Source organism: Ochotona princeps, chromosome 2, assembly GCF_030435755.1.
Source record: "Ochotona princeps isolate mOchPri1 chromosome 2, mOchPri1.hap1, whole genome shotgun sequence".
Classification (NCBI taxonomy): domain Eukaryota; kingdom Metazoa; phylum Chordata; class Mammalia; order Lagomorpha; family Ochotonidae; genus Ochotona; species Ochotona princeps.
In genome coordinates, this window is record NC_080833.1 from 103,555,155 (window position 1) to 103,570,842 (window position 15,688).

General features: G+C 44.0%; 1 protein-coding gene across 1 annotated transcript; it reads left to right on the plus strand.

Moving 5' to 3' along the window:
- Positions 1-6,201: 6,201 nt before the first annotated feature.
- Positions 6,202-8,090, plus strand: GJA8 (gap junction protein alpha 8). The gene has a single exon (XM_004581844.2). It carries the CDS (start codon positions 6,395-6,397, stop codon positions 7,706-7,708), a length of 1,314 nt encoding a protein of 437 aa, XP_004581901.2. The 5' UTR covers positions 6,202-6,394; the 3' UTR covers positions 7,709-8,090.
- Positions 8,091-15,688: the final 7,598 nt, after the last annotated feature.

Genomic DNA, 15,688 nt, shown 5'->3' on the forward strand with positions numbered 1-15,688 from the left:
TACACAAGCTTTAGGAATCAAACTGTACTGCATGTTTTCTGGTTTTTTGCCTCATTAGTGATTGGGATGACAACCTTGACACTCTAATTTTAGTACAATGATCCCCAGACAGCATTGTTTCAGTTAATGTGGACCTTAACTTTGGAGTTCTAGAGAAATATGGAGAATAAGGTTATGAGCTAATGAGCATTGTAATAAAACTGGAGACTCACATGATATTGATACCCAACTATTGCTATTAAAATGGTAAATCTGTGGCCCCCAGACAGGACAGGAAATGGGGAATGGTAAAGCAAATGCTTAGCTTTTCTGTCTGCTTACCCCTCATGTTGCCTTCCATTTAATAATCAAACATTACAGATTTCCTAGAACGATCCAAGTTTAACTGTTTTTACTCCATTATTTTCACAATTGTATTTATGGGATCGAACACTCCAATATTTGGTTTGGAAAATGTAGTCAAAATAATCCTTTCTGGTCTGAGAAAAGTAGTCAGTCCAAACAAAGGGCAGGAAGTGGGCCTAGGAGGATCTGTGTCTACGCCCTCAGAGCTGGCTGTCAACACATCATTGCTCATTAAACCACACTGATATCCCAGCCAAGAGCCTCTTAGAAAGCCAAACCTTCAGATCCTTGTTTCACAGAAAGATGTTACTTTCTGTAGGAAAAGAAACTCACATTACATAATCCGCTAAATTCAATGGTAGCTTCTCAAAAATATTTGTTATTATAAGCAAGAACATGGCAGAACTTGCTATTACCTTGGCCATTGATGCCAGAATTCTTTTGAGTATTAAGGCTCCTTTAAAAAAAAAAAAAGAGGGAGACCACCCTGCTGAAGGGTTTGGAGAACAGGAACAAACCACTAATAGAGGGTGAAATATTGTCCCTTGAAAAGGACCCAATGCTCTCTCTCAGTCTGATATGGGCAGGGGGATGCACACAGCTGCCCTCTTACCACATTACAAAATTCTCTAAGCTGATGCTAAAGCCCTGGGAAAAAAGTCCTGGGCTCATGCCCTCTGGACAGAAGTTAAAGGACTTTTGGTGTAGAGAACCAGTCAGCTGTAAAAAGAAACTTTGGGAGGTGGCAGAAGCCCATCTAGGCTTTCACAGATCAGCTGTGCCCCAACCTCCTCCCCTCGGTGCCCAACCCAGCTCTCCCATTCTCTTCCTCCTATTGTTCCCCAAACATCCCTCCCTTCATAAAAGCTGTCTGGCTGGGAGCTTAAAATATTGCTGGACAGTAAAACCTACCCATCAGGGCCAATCCAGTCATATCTGCTCAGTCGTGCAGCACGTTAGGGGCGGGGTAGAGAAGTGGGAGGTGGGCTTTTAGGTGGCAAAGGAAAGAGGCCAAAGTTGCCATTTTGCTGCTGAACGCCAAGAGAGAAAGACAGCACGTAGTTCTCCGCGGGACCCAACTCATATTGGCAAGTTTTGCTTGGGTGATACTAGTTAGAAGCCCCTCCCTAGCCCATCCTCCTGCTTCTTTCACAACCTAATCTACAAATCATAAACAGGCTGCTCCAAAGGGTTGCCATTAGGATTCAGGCTGGGGATTGGGATGGCTGCACATTAAGAGTCCAACTCCAGAACCCCCCTTGGAGTTGACCAAAGGATTGGGAGAGATTTGGAAGGGAAATACTGGAGTACTTGGACAAATGAAGAGAGAGAAAAGGTTAAATTCTAACCACAACTTAACTTCCTAAGGTCTTTTCACTTTGCAGAATGAATTAACATGCCTCCAGGAATCCAGAAGGACCTAAACCAAGTATTCAATTTGAGTTTTGCACTTTTCTCACTCAACTTAGCTATAAGTGTAATTGTCATAATGATTGGGTTCTGTGGGTGTTGGTGAAGCTTCATGCTCAGTGTTGTTTAGTTTTTGCTTTGTTTTGACAGTAGATCATTTAACAGAACACAGAGACAAATTCACTTAAGGACCCTTCCTGGGAAAATATTCTCCTGTCTGCTGGAAGTGCTGCTGGTTAGTGGCTGCTCCAGAAATAAGATCGGAAACACACACTTACCACCACATTACTAACTGGGGTGGCAAGTGGCCTCTAATGCTTTGGGGGGACTTAAAATCAATGTGTGTTGTTGTTCTGTTGTTCTGCCATCCTCAAAACTGGGGGAAGGCAGTACTACACTGGGCTTGAAGCTGGAGGACTGAGGCTCCTATCCCAGGTCAGTCCTCCTTAGCTGTGCTGCTCCGGGAAGCGCATTTAGCCTTCCAGCCTTGTCTCCCTCTTTGGGACTAGGATTGGATAATGCCAAAGATCAACTGGGAACTGGGTCTCAAACATCCATCTGTGGATCTGTCAGTTCTAACACAAGATAAAGTTTTCAGGGGCCTGTGACAAAAGTGTGATAAATATTGTAAACAGTGTAGTACATTTTCTACTAAATCAGATGTGTTCAATTAAAGGCATGTCTTTCTTCCTGAAATAATGCCCTTCCAAGTTTTATGTTACTAAAATCCTATTTTACAATATCATGCTGAAAACAGGCAAAAGTCACTGTTGATTATTTTGTAAAGTTCTTGTTTTTATGTCCTTGTTTGGCAAAATAAGGAATTCGCATTCTTACGTTGGACACCCTATTTTGTTGTTATAGTACTCTGTGAAATCCAAGTTTGAGAACCACTGGCATAGGTCAAAGCTTGTTAGAGGAATGAGATAAGCTATATGAACATGTATCGCTTAAAAACAGAGACGGGTACCCAAAATTAATCTCTAAACATCAAGCAAACCTCTAAATATCGTTCTCTGCTCGAGTATTCCTGGGAATACATGGATGCTCTGGTGTTGGGAGTTTGAGCTTCCATAAGTATATCTTCCATCTGTAATAAGTCTATACACTAAATTTTCACAAACAAAATAATAATGAGACATATTATGCTGAAGGAAATTAGAGAACTATTCTTCCTTCAGTTCATCTCTTTCTCTCTCTCTGCTTCATTGGAATGTCTACTATCCTGATGTGACTTTAAATTTTCATTATCAGAAGGCAGGGATCCAAGGCACCTTCCCTTAGTAACTGCAAAGCTTGTCACCATAATAGCAGGCTTGGTCCGCTTCAGTATGGTGGGATTGCACCAAATTACAGGTTGTTTTCTTTCAATCACCATAAGACACGTTATAAGCAGACATTAAAAAAAAGTCAAGCAATCCTAGCATCACAGGATGGGGTATAGAAAGACACAGCCTTGGCTGGCCCTGATCTGGAAGTTTCTAATGGGGTGGTCAGGAGTATCTGTGTCATAAATGTGTATCATGACACTGAAATGTCAAGAATCACTGCTCTTCCAGTTTATATTTTCAGTCTTAAAAAATTGGCAGGTGTGTTGTTCTTTTTCCTCAAAACAGCTGGTTTTCGATAAATCACCTCTCCTTTTTGCTATTTAGTGTTTTCTTGTATTTTCTTTGCCAATTCTTACTCTCTTTATTGCTGCTACAGAAAAAAAAAAAAAGACTAGAGTTACCTGGACTCTAAGGAACACTGAGACTACATGCACTCAGAGAAGGAGATTTCAAAATGATTACGGTTGGACACATCCATTGATGTCCACAGAGCTCCGTCCGGTTCCCTAGGGGGCTTTGTTCTATGCTGTGATAGCTCTCAGTAGACCAAGTCAAATTGGTCCCTGTTCTCCCTGAGCTTTTGATCCTACAGGGGGAAAAACCAGACTGAGTGACATATAGTTCTAAGAGCATCTCTGTGATCACATGAGTAAAGCACAAAATCAAAAGGACTAATAGGGCACAGCTGAAGAAAGGCCATACTTCAAAAAGCTAATGGAAGATCCATGTGCTGAAGCAATTACAGTAGATCTCAAACATTTTGTGCATAAATAAACATATCTTTTAATCCAACCTTCCATGAACTTTTTGAACTATCCTGCATCAACACAGCAAGATAATGTCAGATACTATTAGTGAACTTAGTAAATTGTCAGATGTAGAGCACGTTAAAGCCAGGTTCAATCTCATAAGAATTATGTTAATTACTGCTTTAATCAATTTTAGATTGAACTATTTTGATAAGAAACGGACTTTTCTCCCTGGCTGGAATCATTGTGTTACATGTGTGGGCTGCTTACCTGACTGTGACATTCCCCATCTATTTTCTAGAAGGCAGCAGAAGTAGCTGCCACTGTTTATAGGGCAAGCACTAGATAAAATCTGTAGTTTGAGGAGATTGTAAATCAGATTCATGTAGCTGAGATTACGAGCTGCTGGTTCTAAACAGAGGACCCCCTCCCACTCTCAAATCCCCATAACTTTATGAGTCTGTTCCCAGTGCCAGGCTCATGGCTCAGGGTACCATGGTTGCTCTTGACTTCCCAGAACGAGAGAAGCAGCTAGAAAACACCCTCCCTAATTGAAAGTTTCAGTGGTTCCAGGAGGAAGAACACCATCTGCTCTTCAACCAAATGCAGATGGCTGATGTGCATAGATGTGTATAGATTAAGGCCCCACGCTGTGGCCGCAACCTTCCCACATGGGCTCCAAATCTCAGATTGGGTGGAAGCTTTGAACTCTCATTTTGATTGCCCTCCCCTGAAGATGAAAATAATGTTTAATTTAAGATACCACTTTTCATCACTCTTTAAAATGTTTAACAAATATCCCTGTTATTACAAGCAGTGGAAAAGGATTGGGCATTTAGTCTGATGGGTAAAGTACCTGGTATTAATACTCAGCTCCAATTTCTCACTCCAGTTTCTAGTTACTGCAAACCCTAGGAAACAGCAGGGGTGGCTCAAGTAACCGGTCCCTGCTACCCACACAGGGGACCTGGATTGCACTGCCGGACCTGGAGCTGGCTTCAGCCTGATGGCTTATTATAGGCATCTGAGGAGTAAACCAATACAGGGGAACACTCTCTCTCCAACTCTGTCTCACCAAAAAATAAAATAATAATCCTTAAAGATTTATTAAAAGCACTAGATATATCACTTGAGTTGCATGTGGTCCTGAGTCTATGGAAGAGGGGTAGTGGGGGGAATGGCTGGAAGAAGCTTGGAGCAGGTGCCTGAACTATGGGCTCTTGCCTGTGTTGAGTAAGCCATGTGTAAACTGCACAATTCTAGAGATATTGTGGCTGAAGAGACCAGTCCTAGGATAAAATGGGAGTTTTGATCCTGGTCTTTCACAGGCTACAGGTTTGCACGAGATGAGTGACCCAGTTTGCACAGAGCTCCCCTGTCAGTTCAATCCCACTTCCATTAGCCACTGCTGTGCTACGGGCATTATATACTATCATGTTTAATGGTCTTCTTTTGCTACAGGCCAACAGAGCTAAAGAGCTCTATTAAAACAGCCACACTATAGACCTTGACACCTTTCCTGTCGGGCATTAAATGTGTCCTCGTGCACCTTCCTTGTCCTGTAACATGATTCTTAAGTCCTCTCTAGCTTCTTCAGATTTAAAACAGCAGTAATAAAAACATACTACCCTTTATGTGTGAAGCTATTAGGAAGGGTTTCCAGATTTCAACTTCGAGAAACAAATACATAAATTCAGAGCACAGAAGTCAGAGGATTGCATAGCTCTGATTGCAGGCAGTGTATCTCGGTGGTGTAGTGGAAAGAACTGCTTTGAACATCTGGCAGACAGAACTGCTGCTAATTAGCTGTCCGATCTTAGGCCAGTTTGGCCTCTCTGAGCCTCAGTTTTATTAGCTTACGTTGGAATCAAGCTAGCTTACACTTAGCTCACACTACGGAGTGGATATTGAGTATACAAATGTCAACAAGATGGGTGTGGTCCCTTCTCTCACGGTGATGACAGTCTAGAAGGATCAAATTAATGAAATACATGTCAAAGGTCTTTCCCAAGGTAGATGATCTGTAAGAACTGGCTCTTTCCCACTCACCTTTAAACAGATGATGCTGACATACCCCACCATAACAAAAAGAAGGTGTCACAATCACAGACATGCACACATTGTGTTGGAAGCCCAGACACCCACAAAACAAGGAATTTTTCCACTAGTGTGTCTTTTATACTCTGAATTTAAATCCACATAACCATGGATTTTTATTTATAATCAACCATGAGTTCCTATTTTTGGTGGAGTTCAAGGAATGATTACACAAATGTGGCCTCTTGTGTCCTTTCTGACCTTTTGTGAAGTGAATGAGAACAGGTAATACTATCAAATCCGTTTTGCCCATGAATAAGCTAATGGAAGCAGTTTCTTTCAGGCCTCTTTTGTCCCTACACGGCCTACACAGAGGATGCACTCAATAGATGCTGTTTACACGTCGGCTGTTTCAGCAGTGCACAAACGAGCAGCATCCCAGGAGTTAGCAAAAAGAGACTGACCCGGGTTGCACTGCGGCGGCTGAGCTTTTGCCTTCTTCCTCCTCTAGGTAGCTGCGAGATGGGTGACTGGAGTTTCCTGGGGAACATCTTGGAGGAGGTGAATGAGCACTCCACGGTCATCGGCAGGGTCTGGCTCACTGTGCTGTTCATCTTCCGGATCCTTATTCTGGGCACAGCGGCGGAGTTCGTGTGGGGGGATGAGCAGTCCGACTTCGTGTGCAACACCCAGCAACCCGGCTGTGAGAACGTCTGCTACGATGAGGCCTTCCCCATCTCCCACATCCGCCTGTGGGTCCTGCAGATCATCTTTGTCTCCACTCCATCCCTCATGTACGTGGGACACGCGGTGCACCACGTGCGCATGGAGGAGAAGCGCAAGGACCGCGAGGCGGAGGAGCAGTCTCGGGGTGACGGGAGCGAGAGGGTGCCCATGAGCCCCGACCAGGCGAGCATCAGGAAGAGCAGCAGCAGCAGCAAAGGCACCAAGAAGTTCCGGCTGGAGGGGACCCTGCTGAGGACCTACGTCTGCCACATCATCTTCAAGACCCTCTTCGAGGTAGGTTTCATCGTGGGCCACTACTTCCTGTACGGTTTCCGCATCCTGCCCCTCTACCGCTGCAGCCGCTGGCCCTGCCCCAACGTGGTGGACTGTTTCGTGTCCAGGCCCACTGAGAAAACCATCTTCATCTTGTTCATGCTCTCTGTGGCCTTTGTGTCCCTCTTCCTCAACATTATGGAGATCAGCCACCTGGGCCTCAAGGGTATCCGATCTGCCTTCAAGAGGCCAGTGGAGCAGCCACTGGGGGAGATCCCTGAGAAATCCCTTCACTCCATTGCCGTCTCCTCCATCCAGAAAGCCAAGGGCTACCAGCTCCTCGAAGAAGAGAAAATCGTGTCCCACTATTTCCCTTTGACTGAGGTTGGGATGGTGGAGACAAGCCCTCTTTCAGCCAAGCCCTTCGGACAGTTCGAGGAAAAGATTGGCAGCGGATCCTTAGCTGAGATGCCCCGGGGTTACCAAGAGACGCTGCCCTCCTACGCTCAGGTGGGAGTGCCTGAGGTGGAGGCGAAGGAGCCTGCGGTGGAGGAAGCTGCAGAACCAGAAGTAGGAGAGAAGAAGCCAGAAGCAGAGAAGGTAACCCTGGAGGCACCTGAGACAGTGCAAGTGCCGGAGGGAGAAAAAGTGGAGACCCCTGGAGTGGGGACGGAGGGAGAGAAAGAAGAGCTGCCAGCCGAGAAGGTTTCCAAGCCAGGACTGCTGGCTGAGAAGACGCCATCGCTGTGTCCTGAGCTGACCACCGATGACATCAGACCCCTGAGCAGGCTGAGCAAAGCCAGCAGCAGGGCCAGGTCAGACGATCTAACCATATGAAGTGGTGCCCAAGGAAGAAAGCTTCCAGCCAACACGGGGCAAGGTGAAATGGAAAGGTATCCACATGGTTTGAGTCCACCGTCTCTTCCCCTCCCCCTCGTCCCTAGTTGGACAAACAGCGGCCTTGGCACAGTGCCTGCTGGACAACTAAGAAACAGCATCTCCAGCTGACTCCCTTCCCCCGCCAAGGGCTACCTGGATAAACCTGCTGTCCCCTCAGAGTTCCCAGCCTCGTATGACTGCCCTGTTCCAATACCCCAACTATGGAATGTTTCTTTTGTCTCATTTCTCTATAGAAACCCGTCAGAGTTGGGGTTGCCTCAGAGCCCTTTACTAGTGTTAATCTCACTAACTCAGCCAGATTCTAATACCATAACACTTCACTAATCGATACTCTGTGACTGTTTCTGAAGGGTTTCAAACTGAAAAGCGCCCCTCCAGGACCCAGGCAAGCAATTTATATGGGCAAAATGGGGCTACAACGGAGAGAAGTGGGGGGCTGTGAAAGTTGAAGAATGGGGTGCCTGCTGCTCAATGCCAGGGGTGTGACTGCCACACAGTGTTACCTGGTATCTGATTTAATTTTTTTAAAAAAAGAAACCAGAAATCCACCTTTGAATTGAAACTTTTCAGAAGTGTGAATGTCCACAGTCAAATTTTAAATCCAACACTGGGCCGAATGAAATGTGTGCCAGTCAAAGTTAACCTGTCTGGCACCAATTTTGATGTCTGCTTGCACTGATGGGACAGTCAGCTTTCCTGTGGAGTGGGCATTACTCTTTACTGTCACCATTTGTTTCTGTGGCTTCTAAACCTCATTTCACCACCTTGGGGTGTTTAAGTCATCAGCTCAGAAGATACCCAGAATTTTCACTGACCATGCTTTTGGGTCACTGAGCCCCTAGGCGCTGAATCAGCAATACTTTTCCACATTGGTTGGCATTCTGCTCCGGGCAGCATCAGAAAAAGACATGGAGAGGCCAAAAGGTCTCCTTGTGAGATGATGAGGCCTTGAGGTATTGTCGCAGTTTTATTCCCCAAAACAAAAAAGGCCCTTCGCTTTATTCTCCTTAGCCAACATTAGTGTTCAGCCTAAAACCTTATATACCTCATTTCACTGAAGGCTGGAAGAGCGAGCCAAGTTTTAAGCTGAAGGATACCTGCTCACAGGCCTTTCCCTGAAGAGTTAGTGCTCCAGCCAGAAGAATCATCAGAGTGACAACAGGGGAGCCTCTTCCAGAGCAGGTCTCCAAATAGCCAGGGTCCCAAAGATCAGTCCAGGCCAAGCTTCCTCCCTGGAAAGGACATGGCTGCCAAAGGGACCAGGAGCAGTGTCAGAGGTCTGTGCTCCTGGAGCCACCACAACCAACCCACCTCAAACACGCAGTCCAGTCAGGGAAAATCCTCAAGGGCAAATATGTATTTCACACCAGCAGCAATCTTCCCCAGTCAATTGATTTCCAGAGAAGAGACAGAAAGCAATAACTAAGCCAGCTGAGTTAAACCAAGGCTATTTCACAGGCTGAAGTGCCAAAGGCAGGGTAAGGGGTGTAGGAACCAAGTTGCTACATCAGGAATCTGCACAGTGCATCACCAGGAAACGCAAAAGAAGTATCCAGAAAAAAAAAATGCCTTTATTCTGTCTTCCCCCACCGCCTCCATCAAGCACCATCTCAAAATCTGCGAGGCGCTTTGGTTGCTGTCTGGTTTCCACCCTCTTTTTAAGACAGCCAGTCAGGGCCCGGCATGATAGTGTAGCAGTTAAGGTCCTCGCCTTGAACACGCCAGGATCCCATATGGGCACTGGTTCTAATCCCAGCGGCCGAGCTTCCCATCCAGCTCTCTGCCTGTGGCCTGGAAAAGCAGTTGAGGATGGCCCTGAGCTTTGGGACTCTGCACCCGCATGGGAGACCCGGAGAAGGAGCCTGGCTTCAGATTGGCTCAGCACCAGCCGTTGAGGCTGCTTGGGGAGTGAGCCATCAGGCGGAAGATCTTCCTCTCTGTCTCTCCTCTCTGTATATCTGCCTTTCCAATAAAAGATTAAGAAAAAAAAAAGATAGCCATTCAAGATAAGTCTTTTCAGAGCAAGCCTTCTCCAAAGCTGTGACCATATTCCCATTTTTTGGTGCCCTATTCTAGTACAAAGTGCTCTAAAAATTAAACTTATGCTAAAGTATGACTGATATTTACTCTTGTGGAAACTAGTATTTAGCAAAGAATGCCTAACATAGATGAGAATATGTCCAAACATTCATGGAAAATGGAATTTAATGAAGTTTTGGGGCAAAAAAAAAAAAATGGAAATCAGTATGGGTTTTTTTTCATAATACACATTTTCCATGAACTTTATAAAGACTCTTCATATTTTAATTAGGTAATGCAAAGTGACAAATTTTCAGTGTATCAGGCAAAGGCAAGTTGAGCAGAAGAAATATTTATCTTATATAATGTGATTTTCTGGATACTGCTTGAATCTAACCCTTTATAGGCAACACCATCCCACATACTTTTACCCTGTATGGTAAAACAAACAACAAGACTGTAGGCCTGAAAACCAGAGACTGTATCCATGATCCCTCAATAGCTGAACTGTTACTCCTATGGTTGTACATTGATGACAGCTTTTAGAAAAATATTAGTAATTGTTTGGTCATTAAAATAATAAAGTGCCTATTTCAACCAGGACTCAAAAGAAAAAGCATCCTTATCCATAAGTGAGACCTCTGGGGCTTGGGAACCAATTATAAAGCTGTAGGTGAGGGCTTTTGGCTTCCTTATATTGGCTGGGACACAGGTGTGGCACTGCCTTCCTTTGAATAAAGCAGCATCCTGCTTCTATTTCTGTACCACTCAGCCTGCACAGAAGTTGGCATTTTTTCTTTTAGTCTTCCCAACTAGAAGAATGAGCCTATTTTGGAAGGAACAGATTCAGGCATTGAGGGACCAGGATTTTCTGTTTCTGCCATTTCGTATATGTGTTATTGTCTCTTAAGCTCTCTGTACCTCAGTTTTCTGTCTACAAACCAGATAGCGTTTACCACGTACTTCCTCCAGAGGTATCAGAAAGATCAGCAAGTTGGCTGCCAGGCCTATAGCCTGCCAAGTAGGAGTGCCATTTCCCGATAGAGTCATCTAATGGCAGTGAGAGCTGGAAGAAGGGCAACTGGTGGTGTCCATCGACCCATCCTACTTGTTTTTAGTTCTCCAATGAGAATGTTTCCATGTGGAGCAGGCAGTCTGAAGATCAGCATCCTCAGAGCAGAATCAAAACAGGATCTTAACCCATACATTTGGTAGGAGCCTGAGGTTCTGTGCCCAGATTGCAATTGCTGCTATATTCTGAAATAAGGTGCTCCTTCTATATTCTGAAATAAGGTGCTCCTTCCATATTCTGAAATAAGGTGCTCCTTCTATATTCTGAAATAAGGTGCTCCTTCTATATTCTGAAATAAGGTGCTTCTTCTATATTCTGAAATAAGGTGCTCCTTCTTGAGCAGCCACACAGGTTCCATTCAGGGACAGCTGTATGCCGGGGATGTGGCCGTGAAATCTGTGACATTGCACCCCTCAGCTGCTTAGGCAAGTAATTATGACTAATTCTGGATTGTAATCCCCCCCAGGGTGCAATGAGGTACATCTTGAGTTCCTTACTCCTAGGATGTCCCTTAAAGTCTTAGAGCAATTGGACCTCCCAATAAAAGCACATGGGAGAGCATTACATCAGAAGCGCAGCTTCCCCCAAGAGACAAAGGGCTCCTCACTTCATAGCAATTACAACACCTATGTCAGAGATGTGTGATCAAGAGGGGTGGAGTCACACAAAATTCAGTTAGAAAGTGTTCAACCTGGCCATGGAATCCCTGGCCTAGCTTTTGGAGCACATGCTTTTCACCATGACTTCCTCCGTTGACACATGGCTGAAATATCTAGCATAGCACCAGCTGAACATTCCTAAAAGTCCGTATGACCTGGAGACCCACAAAGAGCACCAACATTCAAGCCAGGAGTGAGGGGTGCCACTCACCTACCCCGGAGGAGGCCCACATGCCACCTACCTGCTCTTTATGACAACTTTCTCTAGGTTAATTGGGGATAAGTTCTTGTTCACATATTGTTATTGCTGGTTTTTTTAAAACAAAAAAAATTCACTAATTTGAAAATGAAAGGAAAGATGGGGCTTCATCCAACTGTGTAAGTCTATATTCTAAAGTGTTTACTGAAGCCATGACAGCCATCACTTTCAAATCCTGCAGAGATCGTGAAACTAAGATAATGATGAAAAGTGAGCCAAAAAGCAAAGCGCATGTGTGGAGAAGCACCAGTTCCTGAGACAGCCTCTGATACTTGGCGGAAAGACATCCATGAACTGAAAGACCCTCACGCAAGAACTCTTTGGTTCACACCATGTACAAGGCCTGGGGCAAAACTCATGCAGACTGCTACTCCTGTCCTGTTCTTGAAGAGGGTCCCCAATCATGCCTGTGTAAGAAGAAATCCCACCTTCCCCATTTCCCAACCCACCCCCTCAACCTTCTCATCTCTCCTTCCCTTGTCCATTAATTACCTTCTTTGCATATCACATGCAAATGAAGCACAGCCCAAATTAACAAAGTTTACATGAAAAATATTTGCCTGATTGGACAGAAATCTTTTCAAAATGTAAATACAATCTGCAAAACCTAGTAAGTGTGTGCCTAGTAGTGATAGTGAGATAGGCAGGGAGTCAGAGAACGGAGAATAAGGAAATGAAATTCTAGGTTCCCAAGTTGGATAAGAAGAAAGACTTTTATAAAAGAAAATTCACTCTCTACTGTCCTAGACGGTGCAACTCTGAAATCCAGGGAGAAGGTAGCGAGCAGCTCAGACAGCAGCCACCAAGTCCCTGGGAGACAAACAACAGTCTCCAGAACCACTGCTTTATGGAAGTTCTTCAGGAAAGACAAAGAGAATTCTAAGAGAACTCTTTCATTGTCTGTAAGGAAAAGTGGCTGGCATCATTGCCTTTTGATGCAGATCTCTTCCTTCTGTGAAATAAGACAGCAAAGACTCAGCTAACAAGCACATCCATACCAAATTTTCTGTGGCAAAAAAGAGAGGCATCCTTGGGAAGATGGTACTCTATTCTCCAATCCTCCACAGCCTTGTGTCAGAGCTAACAGCCACGTTAGACTGTTACAAAACGAATAAAGCTAACTTGACTTTTTGCCTTCTTTGTTTTTTCTTTTGGCCTGTCAGGCAAGGTAAACTGTGAAGAGCTAACTCATTTTCTAGTTATTCTTCCTTGGAAATTGAGGGCCTGTACCATAAGGAGATTGAGGTAAGAATGAGAAAGGTGACGGAAGGTGGGAGGTGTAATTGGTAAATGATTCACAACCAATTCCCTCCAGAGTGAAAAACAGTTGGTTGATACTGTTTTCCATATTTCTTTGGTGTGAGTCCTCTTAACGATATCAGTTTCAAGCCACCAGCCAAATGTCACTGCATGCAGAGCTGATAGGAGTACTTGACGGGATTTCTCCACCATATACTCGGACATACACTCTACAATATAAATAATCTAAAGAACAGAGATAACAGTAAAAGAAGCAGGAAGTGGTAAGCTTTGAGTGTTAACTTTGTGCTCCACATTTTTTTTAACTTTAATCGTGTTGGTAATCATTACTGTACTTAACTGGCTCACCACATTCCTAAAAATTTAGTAAACAATCCTTGCTACCAAGCCCAAGCAGCTGCCAATACTTCTGAGTGGAACAGAGAATCTGATTCAGGAAGAACATGAAAACTCCTAATCAATTCAAACCAGTCCATTTTGTCTCTGTACACAAACTTCAAGAAAAAAAAATGATATACTAGGTTGAACTATGGAAAGAGGCCAAAGAAGCATTTTCTTTTGTGTGTCAAAAGAATAGAGAGGAGTTACACTTCTTCATTATGGATAAAAATAAACTGATACCATAGAAGTAGCCAACAGTTTCAGCCAGGGTTTTATCTTGTCTCTTTCCTCCTCAAAATATTTCAATGTCTTTTCTTTCTCTATCCAGTAAATTTTAAATTCATTAACATGACTTACAGAGCCCTTTATAAAGGACTCATATTAAACTAGAGAAGATTTCTGTTTTTAACTGCCCAGGAACTAGTTATCCTTCTTTTATAATCACATCTCCATTTTACCTATGAGAAACACGGCAACTTGAATATAATCCTGGTGTACTTTTAGTCAAGTTTACTAGCCTCACCCTGGCAAAAGATCCGGATTTTTTTACACTAATAGATCAATGAATCACTCTCCCTGGATTATAAATGTGTGCTTATTTGCTTGTTTAAAAGGCAGAGACAAAAGGATAGGGATCTTCTATCTACTATTTGACTCCCCAAGTGCTAAGGACTAGACCAGACTGAAACCAGAAGACTGCAAGTTAAGCTGTGTCTCCCACAGGAGTGGCAGGGACCCACATATTTGAACCACACACCCTGCTGTCTCTCAGGGTGTGTATTATTAGCAGTAGCTAATGGATCTCAATAGCTGGTACTGAAATCAGGCACTGTAATGTAGATACAGGCATCCCAAGAGGCATCACACCCACTGTGTCAAACATCTGCCTTGAAGTGTGACTACTGAATAAGGTAAGAGAGAGACTGAAGACTGATTGGAAAGGAATGTATTCAATTTAGCAGAAATTCTCTGAAGAACCCACAATTAGTTCTTGCTTACCTGTATTTTTAATAAATGCTTGGTCCCTCTTTTTATATATTATAATTCTTAAGCCCTCACACAATTTGCTAGCAACCCCAGAATCCCTTAAAAAAAAAAAAAACTAACAGCCAAATTCATCCCTATTACCTTCCAGCAACACTCTCTGATAGACCACTTTACAACTTATTTCCTCATCTCTCTACACACGTGTGTACCCAGCCTTACAGAACCATTTGCTGGCCCCCGGTAGGGACAGTCCTGGCACATAACATGTCTCAGTGTTGTGTCATGACAGGGCTCTGTGCTGTATCTTGCATCTTTAACCCCTTGGTCAGCTGCTTCTTATCCTTCAGAATCAGCTATTCTTTATGTAAATGTCACAAACTTCCCATGACAAATTAGTTGCTTCCTCTTTGGTGGTCCTTCAGTGCTGTGTGCCCCTCTATCACAGCAGCTATAAAATTGTTTCACTTATTTGTTTTCCTCCCATCTGAATGGAAGGAACTTTTGGCAGAGATTTTATCCTGTATAAGGTTCCAAAAGTTAATGAAAATGGAATTAAAATACAATCTTATTTCTGATGCAAAACATTTTGAAAGTTGCATTTTTTTTTCATAACATGTATTTTCCCTGAACTTTTTGAAGACCCTCGCATGACACTGAATATTCAGTCCTTAGCACAGTGCCTAGAGCCAGGGGAAGGAGAGAATTAGCCAAGTGCTGGCCAGCCGTAGAGCAGGCTGACAGTTCATAGGAACAGACCTGAGGAAGAGGTTTTCCTGAAAGTGCCAAGCGTTCTAGACCTGAATGCAAGCATATTTTCCTTGTTATAAATAAGAGATATTCATATAAATTGTCAGATACCATCACCGAGAATAATCTCAGAAGCCTGTGTAGAAGATGCTGTCATCCAGGCAACCTTGGAAGCCATGTGAAGATGTCAGTCCTTGAAAGAGTAGAGCAAAGTCCTTGAATGATCATAGAGCAAATTTCTATTCAATGGACTTGGGCACTTGAGCGTAAATGAAAAATTAATAAGGCCTGAAGATGGCTCAGTTAGCTAATCCTCTGCCTGCAAGCTTTGGCATTCCATTTAGGTGTTGGGTTGTGTCTCTGCCGCCCCACTTTTCATTGAGCTCCCTGCTAATGGCATGGGAAAGCAGTGGAAGGTGGCCCTTGGGCCCCTGAATCCATGGGACATCCAAGGGAAGCTCCTGGCTCCTGGCTTCAGCTCAGCTCAGCTCTGACTTCTGTAGCCATCTGGGGAATAAATCAGTAGATGGAAG

Excerpts from the sequence above, each read along its gene's own strand:
- GJA8 (XM_004581844.2), top strand. The coding sequence starts at position 6,395 with ATGGGTGACTGGAGTTTCCTGGGGAACATCTTGGAGGAGGTGAATGAG.